The sequence below is a fragment of the Zea mays genome, chromosome 10, assembly GCF_902167145.1.
Source record: "Zea mays cultivar B73 chromosome 10, Zm-B73-REFERENCE-NAM-5.0, whole genome shotgun sequence".
Classification (NCBI taxonomy): domain Eukaryota; kingdom Viridiplantae; phylum Streptophyta; class Magnoliopsida; order Poales; family Poaceae; genus Zea; species Zea mays.
Window position 1 is genome coordinate 125,916,872 of NC_050105.1, and position 17,997 is coordinate 125,934,868.

The 17,997-nt window shown below is 43.8% G+C and overlaps 2 protein-coding genes across 11 annotated transcripts; both read right to left on the reverse strand.

Annotated features, from left to right (window-relative positions):
- Positions 1 to 359: 359 nt before the first annotated feature.
- LOC103641737 (uncharacterized) lies at positions 360 to 4,737 on the reverse strand. 9 transcript variants are annotated; one of them, XM_008665071.2, is made up of 5 exons: positions 1,584 to 4,737; positions 1,320 to 1,358; positions 1,079 to 1,141; positions 833 to 972; positions 360 to 742 (listed from the first exon to the last, which is right to left on the reverse strand). In XM_008665071.2, the coding sequence occupies exon 1, from the start codon at positions 4,528 to 4,530 to the stop codon at positions 2,209 to 2,211; it is 2,322 nt and encodes a 773-aa protein (XP_008663293.1). In that variant the 5' UTR covers positions 4,531 to 4,737; the 3' UTR covers positions 360 to 742; positions 833 to 972; positions 1,079 to 1,141; positions 1,320 to 1,358; positions 1,584 to 2,208. The 9 variants fall into 9 exon arrangements, with proteins under 9 accessions (XP_008663293.1, XP_020401168.1, XP_008663289.1 ...); XM_020545579.1 differs by having other exon boundaries at positions 1,079 to 1,158; XM_008665067.2 differs by having other exon boundaries at positions 833 to 1,141.
- Positions 4,738 to 4,825: 88 nt separating this feature from the next.
- Positions 4,826 to 10,051, reverse strand: LOC541949 (betaine aldehyde dehydrogenase). 2 transcript variants are annotated; one of them, NM_001164332.1, is given in 15 exon segments: positions 5,119 to 5,209; positions 5,320 to 5,426; positions 5,552 to 5,612; positions 5,707 to 5,858; positions 5,933 to 6,010; positions 6,317 to 6,430; positions 6,512 to 6,588; positions 6,767 to 6,836; positions 7,011 to 7,076; positions 7,186 to 7,309; positions 7,388 to 7,480; positions 8,098 to 8,246; positions 8,342 to 8,422; positions 9,455 to 9,597; positions 9,720 to 9,834. In NM_001164332.1, coding segments are annotated over 15 exon segments (1,521 nt in total).
- Positions 10,052 to 17,997: the final 7,946 nt, after the last annotated feature.

Genomic DNA, 17,997 nt, shown 5'->3' on the forward strand with positions numbered 1-17,997 from the left:
TTGAATGGAACTGGTAGTACCCCTGAGGCCTAGTTTAGTTACTCTAGTATTGGCCTTAATCCACATGTATTGAGATGTATTGGGGTGTAAATTAAACTAATTTACACCACAATCCACCTCAACACATGTGGATTAGAGCCAATACTAGAGTATCCGAATAAAGCCTGAATGAGTTTCAACTACTTGACATCTAAACGATGAAGTGTAAAAACAACATCACAGAGAGCCTCCCCTCTACAAATGCTTTGTATTGATAGGCGAAGGTGAACGTGGCACGTCTGGAGTTGGGGGTAAGGTGTTTGATCTAGAGGCCATAGAACTCCAAGATGCAAAGAAAGAATCAGGGGAAAAAACATACATACAAGTTTGCTAGTCGTGAATATATACTATATGAATAAATATCTGAAATTACAAGAAAAGTCATTACAAGGTGTCAGCTTGCATATATATTTTTTTCATGCCAGCCATTCGTCTTGAACAGACAGTTAGGACTAATTTGAGAACCACATTTTTCCAAGGGATTTTTATTTTCCCTTGGGAAAATAAGAATCCCTCGGGAAAATGGAGTTTCCAAATTAGCCTAAAAACGACAGGTTGGTCAGAGATTTTCAGCTTGTGTTGCCACGGCTAGCCGAGTGGTGAGCGTTCATGACTTCATCTCACTCCTCACCCTCGTCGACCAGGATCACTACTCTGCCGACGTTTGCTCCCGTCGGTACCAGCGCCGCTGCTAGCTCTGCCTCTGCATCAACGTGGCATCAAAGGCACGTGAAAATGGGCTCCATTATCCGACCCGACTAACTCATAATTCTGGAAGGCAGGAAGTCCTTACCTGCAGGAAGTTTCTGTGCTCCTACATCAAGACAGCCAGACAGGAGAAAGAGGCGAGTATCACCCATTAAGATGTCCCTTTTGATCATCGCCCATTAAATTGATGCAACAGAATCAAGTGGTGAAGAACCAAACCAGCAGCTACAAAAGCAATCATGAATGATGCACAGGAATGCAGGAACGCGTGGACGGATGCTTAAGAATTCAGAGATGATTGTGAATTTGTGATACTGAAGTGGGTTCTGACTTCATTTATGTCGCCTAGCATTTACATGCGCTCCTTTGTGTTTTGTCATGACTCACAAGCACTCTGCAAAGTACATTTCCCTGATCATTCAAAGGGCAATACTCGAATTAGCAGTTAAAAGAAATGGCAGCCACGCCAAACAATGTATCACGAGGAGAAGAGTAGAGGGTAGACTGGATGCCATAACAACCAATGCATCACACGAGAAAAGTAGCGGGGTGAATAGAATTTGCAACTGAACCTGGACAAGTGTTCACTCCACCACAGCACCATGTTTAATCTGCCCATAACTTATAGTTAAATAGCCTAAAAAATACTGAAACAGATAAGCTACGGCAATTGCATATAGAAGGGCTAGTTTGGAAACACCATTTTCCCATAGGATTTCTATTTTCCCAAGGGAAAATAAACTGATTTCCCTTGGGAAAGTGAAAATCCCTTGGGAAAATGTGGTTCCCAAACTAGCCCGAATAGAAAAAATAGACCCACGGGCAGAACGAGTTACCTTCTCATAAGCAGTCGGGTACACAATTTCAGATATGTATCATTCTTTTGCAATTGACAAAAGTCAACTGTAGCAACATAATACTAGCTCCATACTTCTTGAAGACCGCAATAGTGATACTGGCACCACAATCATGGCAAAAATGTAGCCATCAGTTCTTACAGAAAACTGCAATATTGACACTGACACTATGATCATGGCCAATAGACCAGTGGTGCTGCTTCGATTCAGCCTTCATCTATAGCCAGCCTGGTGCACAGTTCTATTATGTGCATGATCACAACTTCAAGTCTATAACCGAGCAATTTCCACTTCTATTTAAATTAGCAGTTTGTGTGTTCTCCAAACGGCACGGTCACCTGATTTATGGCCTTATAACTTCTACGATGTAATCATTCACATATATTACTTCCGAGGCAGTTAGCCATTTGGCCCCAAATCCGGACAATCTTACTTCATGGCATTCAAATCATCCATTTGCCCAAATCTTCCAAGCAGTTACCTAAGATTCGCGCTAACAAACAAATAGTTTCATCCATCAGCAAATTTGTACTTCTGTCTACAAGATCACTATCTGTTTTGCAAAAAATATAAGTATATTGAAAGAGCATAACTGAAATTGAAGTCACACGCCATAATCAACTGCACTCCAGCCTACACCTTTTTGAACTCCAAGATTCTTCATCGTTTCTCTTAGTTTCTCTATCTCATCCCATTTTTTAGCACCACCATAAGAATTAGATATTAAAATGTAATATCCCTCATTTTCTGGGTCAGAAGCAAATGCCTTTTTTGCAATCCTTAAACCCATCTCAAAGTTGTCATGCAATTTGCAGGCACTAAGCAAAGTTCCCCATATCCCGCCATCAGGTTCTATTGGCATGGCTAAAACCATATCTTCTGCTTCTTGGAGATGCCCAGATTTCCCTAGGAGATCCACCATGCAAGCATAATGCTTCAGGTTAGGCTCAAGTGAGTATTTTCCCATTCTTGTGAACACCTTCCTGCCCTCCTCAAGAAGCCCTGAATGGCATAAAGCAGATAGAATAGCAAGAAAGGTTACACCATTAGGCTTAATACTTCCTCCTTCCATCTTACCAAATAATTCTAATGCTTGTTTTGCTTCCCCATGCATCCCATACCCTGATATCATAACATTCCATGCAACAACATCATGTTGAAGCATAGAATCAAAAATCCTTCTTGCAATTCCAAGCTGCCCACATTTAGCATACATGTCAATAAGTGCTGTGTTGATTGATACATCATAGTCCCACCCCATTTCTTTCACGTAAGAATGTATCTTCTCTCCACGTTCCAATGCAACCAAGTTTGCACAGGCTGAAATGACAGTAATCAAGGTTGTTGAGTTGGGTGTCAAGCCTTCAATAAGCATTTGATCATAAAGTGACATCGCAGCATTTGAATGTCCCAGATGGGCATAGCTAGATATCAGTGTATTCCATGTGACAACATCACCCTTCAGTTTGGCCAGGCCAAATATTTTGCATGCATGATCAAATTTTCCGCACCTCCCATACATGCCAATTAAAACATTTGCAACTGATGAATCCTCATCAAGCAAGTGCTTGATTGAATAACAGTGTGCTGATCGACCTAGTCTTAGTTCTGCTAGCCGTGAGCAAGAAGAGATTGCAGAAACCAAGCTGTCGGCAACACACCAAAATTCATACTTATCTCTCAACTGCATCTCACGATACAGCTCCAAGCATTTGACATCACATCCAGCTTTGCAATATCCTACAACCATCAAGTTCCATGAGTCCGCATCTCTTTGATGCAACAATCTAAAAACTCTGCCTGCACTGTCCACCATCTCAAATTTTCCATACATTGATATCAAAGCATTTCCAATCAAAACACTATCTCCAAAGTTTCTCTTCGTTATAACTGCATGAAATGTCTTCCCTCCGTGTACATTGCCATTGTTACCCAACCCTGAAAGCACACAACTAACGAGAATCTCATCTGGCTGGAGACCTGACTCCATCATCTGCTGGAACAACTCCATAGCCTCCGTAATAAGCCCTCTCCGACAGTATATTCCAATCAAACTTGTCCAGGAAACCACATCTTTCTCTGGCAACTCCAGGAATAAAGCGCATGCATCCTCAGTGCTGTAACACTTCGAGTACATAGAGAAGAGGGCAGAAATTACCATGGGGGAATCTCCAATCCCGACTTTCACTACATAGCCGTGCAGGCATCTACCAGAATTCAGCTCATCTAGCACCCCGCATGCCTCCAAGCCACTCTCCATCGTCCGTGAGTTTGGCCTGACACTGCCATCGCCTGCAAGCCTGACCATCTCCACCAGATAGCGCAACCCCTCCCCACTCTCCCCGTTCCGCACGCACCCTGATATCACCGCGGTCCACGCGACCACGTCCCTCTCGGGCATTTCCTCGAACACCTTCACAGCGTCTCTGACGTTGCCGCACCTAGCGTACATGTACACCAGAGAGGATGCGACGGCGACGGAGTCTCCATCGCCGACGAGGAGGCCGTACCTGACGCAGTACGCGTGCACGGCGGCGCCGACGCCGAGCGCGCCGAGCTCTGCGGAGGCGGAGGCAGCGAGCGGCGCGGTGAAGGGGGAAGGCCGCGCGCCAGAGGCGAGCATGCGGCGGTGGGCAGAAAGCGCGGCCACGAAGTCGGATGCGCAGTGGTGGGTGCGGATGAGGGAGTTCCAGAGGAATGCATCGGGACGGGGGGAAGCCGAGAAGGCGAGCGCCGCGAGCCCGGGGCGCCCCGCGGAGGAGTAGGCGGAGACGAGCTTTGCTGCGAGGTCGGGGCGTTGGTAGAGGCCCGAGGTAACGGCGAGCGCGTGGACGCGAAGTAACTCGAGCACCGGCGAGGGGGACGGCGGCGACGAGAGGAAGCGGGAGAGGATGGCCAGAGGCGTCGCGGCTTGGGTCGGCGACATTTGATCGCGCGTTTGAATAGTTCACCCGTGCAGTCGTGCACACTGCACTTTAGCCAGAATTCAGAAACGGATGCTCTAAAAAAGATAAGAATTCGGAAACAAGTCAGTACTCACAAATCACAATGCCATACTCATACGTGGACTTCGATTCAGAGGAATGTACTTTTGAATGCATCATCTGATCCTAGTTGACTAGTAGTTCCAAAGTTTCGTTTTAGAAAGGCTTCCAAAATTGTTTTTTTTAATCAAAAAGAAGAAGAAACTCCAGAGCTTATTCAGCTTTTTTTAAGAAATATGATTAAAATGGATCAATTATCCAATTATCTTTATTATTATTGCAATCTTCCAAGTGCAACTACACACCACTGCCAAACTTCGAATGATAAGAGTGCAGACTAACAAGTAGTACAACTCATGACATCGTACTCTCCAGTCCTGAATTCTGGTCTGGAGTAGTGATAGCAGCAAGCAACTTTACCATCAAAGAGCTTTTTTTACGAGCACTGTACTGTACACGAGCTCCTGTCCATTAACAGGACTGATGCTGTCAGTTAATGATGCATTACATTCCCTGGAGTGAATGCCCCTTCACAGCTTAGATGGAGGCTGGTACCATCCCCACGGTTCATCCGAGCAATACTTGGTGACTTGCTTAACTGTCAGGTAGTTATCAAGACCCCTGAAAGTAATAGTGAAGGCAATTCAGATGATACAGCTTACAAAACCTTTGCTTAGGGAGTATAATAGCTACAATTTGTTCAATCTTTTGACGTCGCGTACAACACCCACCATTCTCCGAGCTCCCGACCAAAACCGCTCCGCTTGTTCCCTCCCCAAGGAGCTTGGACGAAGCATGGTTGCGAGCAATTTATCCAAATAATACCAGAGTGAAGAGCCTGCAGACGACGGATTTTACATATGTTATGGTATCAAATACTTACGCCGAATTATAATTTTACCATCCATGCAAACAACCAGGAGGTGAAATAAATGTCCAGGTCGTACTTCAACTTTCAATTACCTTTGAAATGCGCTCGCACCTCTCCTGATCATTGGAGATCACGGCACCAGCTAAACCATAGCTGAAAAAAGTTGTGCAGAAGATGAATAAACAATGTAAGCATCAAAGATTTTTTTTCTTTTCAAGTCTTGAAAAATCAAGCAAAAACGACTCACTGAGTATCATTTGCAAGTTCCACAGCTTCACTCTCTGTCCTAAACTCCTTAACACAGATAACTGGTCCAAAGACTTCCTCTTGCCAAATTTGCATTGACGTACTAACATCTGTTATAATTGTAGGTTCAAGAAAGAACCCTCTTCTGAGATGCTGCCAATTCATTAACGTTGCTTGTATCAATGGCTGAGAAACCAAAAACAGGCAATGTGATTAAGGATGCTTACCTGTGGTCGGCCACCTCCATACAGAATTGTGGCACCTTCACTTCTTGCAGTCGAGATGAATTTCTTTATCTTCTCGTACTGAATTAAACAAGACGATTTAAGATGTTCAGCGTTGTGCATGATACATGGAATTGAGTTATGTGTATAATATTCTGTGTTGATTTCAAAAATATAAATGAATAAAATTACTTTTTTTTGAAAGAGTGATGTGCAAAGAATCATTTGCTCACACTTTCTTGCTTTGGATGTCATCGCTATTGGCCTGATTCCTGATTATTTATTTAATTTGGACATAATATCCTCATTGAAATATTTATACATATTAAAAAGGTACATCTTTGCAACAAAACTTGAACAAGTTTGATATGCTGTGTTTTACATCACCTGTCCTTCACTGATAACTGAACCCAGTCTGCAGCCTTCCTCCAGTGGATCTGAGACTTTTATATTCTTTGCCCATGCAACCAATCTATCCAAGAATTTCTTTGCAATTTTCTCCTGTATTAGAAATAACTTGGTGTGATGTCATGTATTAGAAAATGACTCGATCCCTCTAAAATAGCTAGAAGAAATACATACATGCAGCAGTAAACGAGAAGTAGCACTGCAGACTTGACCAGCATTCGCGAAGATCCCAAACATGGTCCATTCAACAGCTGTTTGCAACCCCGTTATACCTTAGTACAGCTAACAAAACTTGCAATAAACTATGTAAAATTGACTTTTGCACTTCCATAATGCTATAAACCTTATGAATTGAGCTGAAAATAGATTGATTGTTGAAACATTAGATAAAATTAAAATTAGTGGCATAGTGTAACATGAGGAAGAGACCTTTGTCAATGTCACCAATGTCATCAAAGACAATAAGAGGACTTTTCCCACCAAGCTCTAATGAAACAGGCTGTTGAAAATTACAATAAACAATGGAATAAGGAATCTGTGATACAGGTACATAATTTGAAGATTTCTTGCATCAACAGATCCACATGATAATCAAATGAATGGAAAGTTCATTTAGTAAGTGGAAATTTGCTGAGAAAGGATGGCAGCTAAGTACAGAGAAAAGAGAACAAACCTTAACCATTTGGGCAGCTGAAATCATTATCCTCTTACCAGTCTCTGTACTTCCAGTAAAAGCAACCTACAACACAGACGCGTAATTTTGATAAGTTTATGATCTGACGGTAACTATTTCAAATTAAGTGATTGTTAACAGGATATGTACTCATTGAGAAAGAGGTCTAAGTGACCTTATCCACATGGGAATGTGAGGATAATGGAGCACCAGCTTCAGGGCCCAGACCAGTAATTATGTTCAAGACACCTGGTGGTAGGCCTATTTCCATACATATTGCACCAAGCTCTAAGCAGCTCCTGAATACATAACAGATTTTATTCCCAGCTCCCATGATAAAACAACTGCTAAGTTACTATAAAGCATCAAAGCCTTACACAGAAGCCAACTCTGAAGGTTTTAATATAGTTGTACACCCAGCAGCCAAGGCAGGTGCGACCTTCCAAGTTGCCATCAACAGAGGATAATTCCTTCATTTACACAAGGAGAAAGATAAGGGGTTAGAATGATCATCTGATAAACTCATTGTTCATGCACAAAGCACAAACATAAATGATAGTAGTTCTCCAAGCCTTTAGGATGCATGTGAAGGTGCATGTGTGAGTGATGGAGTAAACATATCCCTACTTGTAGAGGATTCAACAATTGAGAAATAAGCATAACAATGACTAAAAGGCTGGTACATGCCCAAGGGGCTTGGAGAAGGAAAGGCACATTTCTAGCTGATCATGTTGTGCTTTTCTTGATACAAGAGAGGTCAAAAGAAACCATTTTGAGTTATTATGGAAGCAGCTACTAGCTTAAAGTATGTTAAACTAAATACAAAAGAGAACAAATTTAAAATGTACTCGCATACAGATTAACAGTCTTTGCTCTGATAGGACTCAATTTTCGCTTGTTTGACATGGATAAATGAAAGGATGTGATAAAGGTAGCAAATAAATAATCACTCTGGTTTAACCACATAACAACTGACCTTAAGAAGAAAATGAATCATAGAATGTAGAAACATTTTGTTATACTACAGAATCAGCATATGCTGATGAACTGCAAACCTAGAAGGCTAGAATGAAAGCAGATGTCATACCAAGGAGTGATCAGTCCAACAACCCCAATGGGTTCTTTAAGTACATACGACTTAAAGTTTTCCATAGGCAGAGAGATCGGTGACTGTTGCTTCCCATCTAAAGCTTCTGCCAGATCAGCATAGTACTCAAAGCATGCAGCGACATCGTCCTAATATAAAATGTTAAAACAGTGACTAAAATATGGAGCATCTTCTTTGTCCAGACACAACGAACGCCATGGTGCAAAATGCAAACTGAAGTTACCATGTCTCCACTTGCTTCATCCAGAGGCTTTCCAGAATCAAGTGTCTCCAGCAAAGCCAGCTCAGATTTCCTGTCTTTAATCTGCACCCAGCAACAGATGTTTCAAGAAAAATACTGCCAGAAGAAATAATCGTGCCAGTTAACAAAAAGAAAACAATGAGACGATTTCCTCATAATAACATGTCCATTTAACCAACTTCTGCTGAGTTACACTGGTTAGTCAGTTGAAGTTCAGGGTCAAATGGTCAATGAAACCTCTGTCACTGGTCTAGGTTCAAATGTTGCCACAAACTTCTTAAGGACAAAATCAGGCCTTGTTTGTTTGATTCCAAAAAAAAGGATTGGAGGGGTTGAGAGGGATTTTGACTTGTCGGGGATTTAACCCCCCTCAATCCCCTCCAACGCCATTGGTTCTGAAATAAAACGAACAGGCCCTCAGTGGCCCTCCCCCTGGTCGAGTCTTTTAACAGATGTCCATTTAAATTTCAGTAAACAGCCTTAAATAGTAAGCCTTCTACATGCGCACAGGAACTAATCTTAAATTATGACAGTAAGATCCAATGCCTGATTGCTGATAGCTGATGAGTGAAGACTGAAGAGCATCCATATTTTGCCACTACTGAAAGGCAATATACAGACATTTCAGTGTCATAGCATGGCACATAGCAGGAACGATATTGTCTATGATTGGGGCCTGCATTGTTGCTATCCTGCTAGGCTGTTATTACCTCAAGGAGTCAAGACTTCTACCCTACAGTATGAGATTAGTAGACGAAGATTAAGGTGTCTGATATAAAGCTATGACCATATCCATTGTGGATGTGTTCATACAGTAACACAGCAATCAACCTAACCAAGAGCTGCAAGATGAAATCGGGTGAGTGACGAGATAAAAGAGGAGCCATCCGACAATCGCTCAACAGTCATCCATCTTGACCACGTTTTTGTTTTTCCCAGGATCGATCTATGGACTCTAAAAACGCTAACGACAGAGCAACCTTCCTAGTCGCCCCCAAAACGAACTCTGTTCACACAGCAGCGAGAGTGCGAGACGTTCACGACTCCAACAGACTTGGGATGTGGTTGTGAGTTGTGGTGTGAGAAGGTCGGCACCTTGGCGGCGATCGCCCGGAGGAAGTTGGCGCGCACGGCCCCAGGGGCGCGCGACCAGTGCCTCCCGCCGTCGCGGGAGAACGCGTCCCGCGCCGCGGCGACCGCGATCTCCACGTCCTCCGCCGTGCCCGCCGGGATGTCGCCTTCGCCGATACCAATAGGCGATCACCACGACAGCAAAAAAAAGGCCGAGTTCAGTACGGTGCCAGCCTACTGCAGGTACGACGTCAAAGCGATCGGAGAAAGGGGGAACGCAGACACGAACCGATGGTGGCCTCGGTGGCCGGGTTGACGACGGGCAGGCGGCGCCCGAGGCACGGCTCCCTCCAGGCCCCGCCAATGAAGAGGCCGCGCCGGGGGATCGTCTGCGGCGGCGCCATGGCGATGCGGTGGTCTGAACTCTGGAGACGAGAGGACAGAGCAGTGAGCCAGTGACCTGCTGCCGCCGCCGCTTTCTTTCAGGCTGCCCTGCCCTGCGCTGACTGTTTGGTGACCGAACGCAGAGGGGTGTGGACATGTGTCATGTGGTATATCGCTGGCTCGCTGCGCCGTGCTACTTTTTGATCTGGCCTCCGCTCGCCGTGCTTTGCAAATTGCAATCGATCGATCAAACATACGAATGGTAGACTGTTAGGCGTCTTTTATCGCGACGGTTCAGACAACAGGTGACCCCACCTGCCATGAGCCCATGATGAAGGATATCTTCTTGGCGCACGCGCACGTCGTCGTGTACAGGCACGGATGCCCCCCGGTCCACCACCCGTGCACGATGCACAGCTCTCTTTTGTGATTTGTCTACCGCTCAACGTCTCGGCTGACAGTAAAGATTAGAGATGCAATTTAATAACCCTCAAATCTGAAAACTAACGGATACTCTACTCGATTGATACGGGTAGATAACGTCAATGTGTTGATGCATCCTTCAATTATAGAAGTCACGTGTAAGTGCTGTACACCGTGTAGCGTCAGCATCTCTATAACTATATGCAAGGTTTAATCTTACATAAGAGAGTGTATAATTGTATTTCTAAGTTGATCAGATTATTCTTCTGTACTTCTCTACTATATATAAAAACACTAGTTTCAAATGTCAACCCCGGTCACATTTTCCCTTTGCGCTCAATGCAAAAAAGTAAAATGGTGCACATATGAGTGTTCGAACTTTGGCGGTTGACTTCATATTTACACGCACGGAACCAATATAACACAAATATATGTGTGTCTTATTAAAATAAAGTGTACTTGAAAGTCGCCTAGAGAGGGTTAGATAGGCGTAAACTGAAATTTACAACTTTAAAATACTACAAGTCAGGATTAGCGTTAGAATAAAATCTGAGTCCGGTAGAGAGGGAAAAACAAATCAACCAAGAAAATAAAGCGGATGACACGGTAATTTGTTTTACCGAGTTTCGGTTCTAAAGAACCTAGTTCCCGTTGAGGTGGTCACAAAGACCGGGTCTCTTTCAACCCTTTCTCTCTCTCAAACGGTCACCTAGACCGAGTGAGGCTTCTTCTTTAATCTCACGGATCACTTAGACCCTGCAAGGACCATCACACAATTGGTGTCTCTTGCCTCGCTTACAAAGCAATTGAGAGTAAGAAGTGAGAAAGAAAAGAAAGCCAAGCCAAGCAAACAAGAGCAACAAGAAACACAAGTGATCCTCTCATAAGTCCTAATGCACTAGAATTGAATTGGGGACTTTGAACGGATCAGTGGCTTTGATTTGTGTCTTGGAGTGTTGCACTTTGCTCTTGTATTGAATGGAGAGTGATGAATGCTTCGATGGTTGGAGTGGAGTTGGTTGGAGGTATTTATAGCCCTCAACCACCAAAACAACCGTTGGGGGTGGCTGCTGTCGATGGGCGCACCGGACAGTCCGGTTCGCCAGCCACGTCACCCAACCGTTAGGGTTCGGACGGTTTCGATCGTTGGAGCTTTGTCTTCTAGTGGCACCGGACAGTCCGGTGCCGCATCGGACAGGTACTGACGTACTGTGCACTATTCGGTGCGCCTCTGGCGGCTGCTCTGACTTCTGCGCGCACTGTAGCGTTTGCAGGTGTTCGTTGCAGTCGACCGTTGCGCTGGTAGCCGTTGCTCCGCTGGTGCACCGGACAGTCCGGTGAATTATAGCGGAGCGCAGCCTGAGAAACCCGAAGGTGAAGAGTTCGGAGGTGTACGGTCCTGGTGCACCGGACACTGTCCGGTGCGCCAGACCAGGGCATACTTTGGTTTCATTGCTCCTTTGCTTTTGAACCCTAACTTTGATCTTTTATTGGTTTGTGTTGAACCTTTATGCACCTGTAGAATATATAATCTAGAGCAAACTAGTTAGTCCAATTTTTTGTGTTGGGCATTCAACCACCAAAATTATTTATTGGAAAAGGTTAAACCCTATTTCCCTTTCAATCTCCATTTTTAGTGATTGATGCCAACACAAACCAAAGCAAATATATAAGTGCAGAATTGAAATAGTTTGCATAAGGTAAGTGCATAGGTTGCTTGGAATTAAACCAATTTATAATTTCACTAGATAAGCATGGTTTGCTTTCTTTTATTTATTATTTCGGACCATGCTTGCACCACTTGTTTTGTTTTTGCAAATTCTTTTGGAAAATCTTTTTAAAGTCTTTTTACAAATAGTCAAAGGTATATGAATAAGATTGTAAGAAGCATTTTCAAGATTTGAAATTTTCTCCCCCTGTTTCAAATGTTTTCCCTTTGACTTAAACAAAACTTCCCCTGAATGAAATTCTCCTCTTAGCTTTCAAGAGGGTTTTAATAGATATCAATTGGAAATATATTTAGATACTAATTTTGAAAATATACCAATTGAAAATCATCATACCAATTTGAAATATATCAACTAAAATTTTTCGAAGGGTGGTGGTGTGGTCCTTTTGCTTTGGGCTAATACTTTCTCCCCCTTTGGCATTAATCGCCAAAAACGGAGACTTTGTGAGCCCTTTTTACTTTCTCCCCCATTGGTACAAGTAAATATGAGTGAAAGATTATACCAATTTGAGACTGATGTGGAGTGATGGCGAAAAGTAAATGATACCGATAGAGTGGAGTGGAAACCTTGTCTTCGCCAAAGACTCCATTTACCTTTCAATCTACGACTTAGCATAGAAATACACTTGAAAACACATTAGTCATAGACATAAAAGAGATATGACCAAAGGTATATAAATGAGCTATGTGTGCAATGTTTCAATCAAAATTCCGAGAATCAAGTATATTTAGCTCATTCCTAAGTTTGCTAAAGGTTTTCTCATCTAATGGCTTGGTGAAGATATCGGCTAATTGTTCTTTGGTGCTAACATAAGCTATCTCGATATCCCCCCTTTGTTGGTGATCCCTCAAAAAGTGATACCGAATATCTATGTGCTTAGTGTTGCTGTGTTCGACGGGATTATCCGCCATGCGGATTGCACTCTCATTGTCACATAAGAGAGTGACTTTGCTCAATTTGTAGCCATAGTCCCTGAGGGTTTGCCTCATCCATAGTAATTGCGTGCAATAATGGCCTGCGGCAATGTACTCGGCTTCAGCGGTAGAAAGAGCTAATGAGTTTTGTTTCTTTGAAGTTCAAGACACCAGGGATCTCCCCAGAAACTGACAAGTCCCTGATGTGCTCTTTCTATCAATTTTACACCCTGCCCAATCGACATCTGAATATCCTATTAAATCAAAAGTGGATCCTGATAGGGAAATGTGCCTTTGGGCCATTTCTAATTATTTTGGTGATTAAGTGTCCAACACAAGTGCCTAAGTGTTAAATTGTGCCAAAGACTCAAGAAGTGCAAATCAAGATTAAAGGTATGTTTCTAGACTTAGTACATTGTTTTGAAGACTAATGTATTGTGTCTAAGTGCTAGAAACAGGAGAAACAATTACGGAGAAGTTGGCTATGTGCAGCCAAAAGACTGCTCGGTCTGGGTGCACCGGACTGTCCGGTGGTGCACCGGACAGTGTCCGGTGCGCCAGGCTCGCTTCTGTCAACTGGCTGCTCTCGGGTTTCGTCGACGGCGTACGACTATAAATCACCGGACTGTCCGGTGGTGCACCGGACTGTCCGGTGAGCCAACAGTCGGCCGGGCCAACGGTCGGCCGCGTAATCCGCGTGCGACGCGTGGCAGAGCCAACGGTCAGAAGGGGGCACCGTACAGTGTCCGGTGCGCCAATGGTTCTGAATCTCCAACGGTCGGCTTCGCCAAAGAAGGAAAGAAATCCGCACCTAGTGTCCGGTGCGCCAGGCGACAGAAGGCAAGGATTGCCTTCCTGGAATGCTCTCAACGGCTCCTAGCTACCTTGGGGCTATAAAAGGGACCCCTAGGCGCATGGAGGAGCACACCAAGCATTCTCTAAGCATTCCTAAGCACCAAGACTTCAATTCCGCACATTCGATTCTTTGTGATAGCAACTAGAGCTCCATTTGAGTAGAGAACTCTTTGAGTTGTGTTGAGAGCTCGTGTTATGACTTGTGTGCGTGTGTTGCTCTGATTTTGTGTCTTGTGTGCGTTGCTCATCCCATCTTTACTTCTGTGCTTCTTTGTGAACATCTTTGTAAGGGCGAGAGGCTCCAAGTTGTGGAGATTCCTCGCAAGCGGGATATAGTAAAGTGAAAGCAAAACACCATGGTATTCAAGTGGGTCTTTGGACCGCTTGAAAGGAGTTGAGTGCAACCCTCGTCCGTTGGGACGCCACAACGTGGAGTAGGCAAGTGTTGGACTTAGCCGAACCACGGGATAAACCACTGTGCCATCTCTGTGTTGATATTCTTGTGGTTATCGTGTTGTGCAAGAACTCTTCTCTAGCCACTTGGATTTATTGTGCTAACTCTTAATCAAAGTTTTGTGGATTAAGTTTCAAGTTTTCACAGGATCACCTATTCACCCCCCTCTAGGTGCTCTCAGATCCCTTGGGGTACCAAAGTCCAAACTTAGGAGTATAAACTAAATATCTCATGATTCTTTTCACGGCCCTAAGGTGAACTTCCTTAGGATCAGCTTGGAACCTTGCACACATGCATACGGAAAGCATAATATCCGGTCGAGATGCACATAAATAGAGTAAAGATCCTATCATCGACCGGTATACCTTTTCATCTACGGATTTACCTCCCGTGTCAAGGTCGAGATGCCCATTTGTTCCCATGGGTGTCTTGATGGGTTTGGCATCCTTCATTCCAAACTTGTTAAGTATGTCTTGAATATACTTCGTTTGGCTGATGAAGGTGCCATGTTGGAGTTGCTTGACTTGAAATCCTAGAAAATACTTCAACTCCCCCATCATTGACATATCCAACTAAACTCTTCACAAGTAGATTTGTTAGTAGACCCAAATATGATATCATCAACATAAATTTGGCATACAAACAAATCTTTTGCAATAGTTTTAGTAAAGAGAGTAGGATCAACTTTACCAACTTTGAAGCCATTAGTGATAAGGAAATCTCGTAGGCATTCATACCATGCTCTTGGTGCTTGCTTAAGCCCATAGAGCGCCTTTGAGAGTTTATAGACATGATTAGGGTACTCACTATCTTCAAAGCCAGGAGGTTGCTCAACATAGATCTCTTCCTTGATTGGTCCATTGAGGAAGGCACTTTTCACGTCCATTTGATATAGCTTAAAGCCATGGTAAGTAGCATAGGCAAGTAATATGCGAATTGACTCAAGCCTAGCTACAGGTGCATAGGTTTCACCGAAATCCAAACCTTCGACTTGTGAATATCCTTTGGCCACAAGTCGGGCTTTGTTTCTTATCACTGAGAGCACCTAGAGGGGGGTGAATAGGTGATCCTGTAAAATCAAACACTAAATAGCCACAAACTTGATTATAAAGATGTTAGTGCAAGTTAATCAAGTTCATGAAGCGAGTTCTTGCGAACACAAGCAATCACAGAGAGGAGCAACACAAGAGACACAAGATTTTTATCTCGTGGTTCGGCCAAGTAACACTTACCTACTCAAGAAGACTTCGTATGAGCTTCTAACCGGTAACAAACCCAATGTGTCTTACTTTCGCGTATTTGGGAGCAAATGTTATATTCTAGTGAAGAAAGGTAGAAATTCTAAGTTTGCTCCCAAAGCTGTAGAAGGGTTTTTGTTAGGTTATGACTCAAATACAAAGGCGTATAGGGTCTTCAACAAATCATCGGGTTTGGTTGAAGTCTCTAGCGACGTTGTATTTGATGAGACTAATGGCTCTCCAAGAGAGCAAGATGTTGATCTTGATGATGTAGATGAAGAAGACGTTCCAACGGCCGCAATACATACCATGGTGATTGGAGATGTACGGCCATAGGAACAAAAGGAGCAAGATCAACCTTCTTCCTCAACAATGGTGCATCCCCCAACTCAAGACGATGAACAGGTTCATCAAGAGGAGGCGTGTGATCAAGGGGGAGCACAAGATGATCATGTAATGGAGGAAGAAGCACAACCGGCCCCTCCAACTCAAGTTCGAGCAACGATTCAAAGGAATCATCCCGTCGACCAAATTTTGGGTGATATTAGCAAGGGAGTAACTACTCGCTCTAGATTAGTTAATTTTTGTGAGCATTACTCTTTTGTCTCTTCTATTGAGCCTTTCAGGGTAGAAGAGGCCTTGCTAGATCCGGACTGGGTGTTGGCCATGCAGGAAGAGCTCAATAACTTCAAGAGAAATGAAGTTTGGACACTGGTGCCTCGTCCCAAGCAAAACGTTGTGGGAACCAAGTGGGTGTTCCGCAACAAACAAGACGAGCACGGGGTGGTGACAAGGAATAAGGCAAGACTTGTGGCAAAAGGTTATGCCCAAGTCGCAGGTTTGAACTTTGAGGAGACTTTTGCTCCTGTGGCTAGGCTAGAGTCAATTCGCATATTGTTAGCCTATGCTGCTCACCACTCTTTCAGGTTGTTCCAAATGGATGTAAAGAGTGCTTTCCTCAACGGACCAATCAAGGAGGAGGTGTACGTGGAGCAACCCCCTGGCTTCGAGGATGAACGGTACCCCGACCACGTGTGTAAGCTCTCTAAGGCGCTCTATGGACTTAAGCAAGCCCCAAGAGCATGGTATGAATGCCTTAGAGACTTTTTAATTGCTAATGCTTTCAAGGTTGGGAAAGCTGATCCAACGTTATTCACTAAGACTTGTGATGGTGATCTTTTTGTGTGCCAAATTTATGTCGATGACATAATATTTGGATCTACTAACCAAAAGTCTTGTGAAGAGTTTAGCAGGGTGATGACTCAAAAGTTTGAGATGTCGATGATGGGCGAGTTAAGCTATTTCCTTGGGTTCCAAGTGAAGCAACTCAAGGATGGGACCTTCATCTCCCAAATGAAGTACACGCAAGACTTGCTCAAGAGGTTTGGGATGAAAGACGCCAAGCCCGCAAAGACTCCAATGGGAACCGACGGACACGTCGACCTCAACAAAGGAGGTAAGTCCGTTGATCAAAAGGCATACCGGTCTATGATAGGGTCTTTACTTTATTTATGTGCTAGTAGACCAGATATTATGCTTAGTGTTTGCATGTGTGCTAGATTTCAATCCGATCCAAGGGAGTGTCACTTAGTGGCCGTGAAGCGAATTCTTAGATATTTAGTCGCTACGCCTTGCTTCGGGATCTGGTATCCAAAGGGGTCTACCTTTGACTTAATTGGATATTCAGACTCCGATTATGCTGGATGTAAGGTCGATAGGAAGAGTACATCGGGGACGTGCCAATTCTTAGGAAGGTCCTTGGTGTCATGGAGTTCTAAGAAACAAACTTCCGTTGCCCTATCCACCGCTGAGGCCGAGTACGTTGCCGCAGGACAGTGTTGCGCACAACTACTTTGGATGAGGCAAACCCTCCGGGACTTTGGCTACAATCTGAGCAAAGTCCCACTCCTATGTGATAATGAGAGTGCTATCCGCATGGCGGACAACCTCGTTGAGCACAGCCGCACAAAGCACATTGACATCCGGCATCACTATTTGAGAGACCACCAGCAAAAGGGAGATATCGAAGTGTTTTATGTTAGCACCGAGAACCAGCTAGCCGATATCTTTACCAAGCCTCAGATGAGTCGACCTTTTGCAGGCTGCATAGTGAGCTAAATGTCTTAGATTCACGGAACTTGGATTGATTTAGAGCATACATGTGTTTTATGCCTTATGCATTTTGTTTATGTATGGTGCTCAAGTTGTACAAGCACTCCCCGGACCTCATAAGTCCATTTGCAAGTGATGCACATATTCAGGGGGAGTTGTGTTACAACTTGACCCTTTGAGACTCTTCCACTGCACTCCGATGAGAGGGTAACTTATTCCAAGTTCATCTCCATGCTCTTATTGCCTTTTTACTCTTAATTGAAGATTTTGGTGAGGCAATGGGGTTTAAGGGCCAAGATTGATCCCGTTTTGGTGCTTGATGCCAAAGGGGGAGAAAATAAGGCCAAAAGCAATAAATGGATCAGCTACCACTTGAGAATTTTGAAAATAGTAGAATAGAGCTTTTGGTGTGTCAAAAATCTCTTATTATCTCTTTTGTCAAAAGCTAAAAATAAGG

Excerpts from the sequence above, each read along its gene's own strand:
- LOC541949 (XM_035963211.1), bottom strand. The coding sequence starts at position 9,971 with ATGTCCACACCCCTCTGCGTTCGGTCACCAAACAGTCAGCGCAGGGCA. Across the intron at positions 7,310-7,387 it reads CCTTCAGAGTTGGCTTCTGT|GAGCTGCTTAGAGCTTGGTG; the intron begins GTAAGGCTTTGA and ends TTATGTATTCAG. Across the intron at positions 7,077-7,185 it reads CACATTCCCATGTGGATAAG|GTTGCTTTTACTGGAAGTAC; the intron begins GTCACTTAGACC and ends TCTGTGTTGTAG.
- LOC103641737 (XM_008665071.2), bottom strand. The coding sequence starts at position 4,530 with ATGTCGCCGACCCAAGCCGCGACGCCTCTGGCCATCCTCTCCCGCTTC.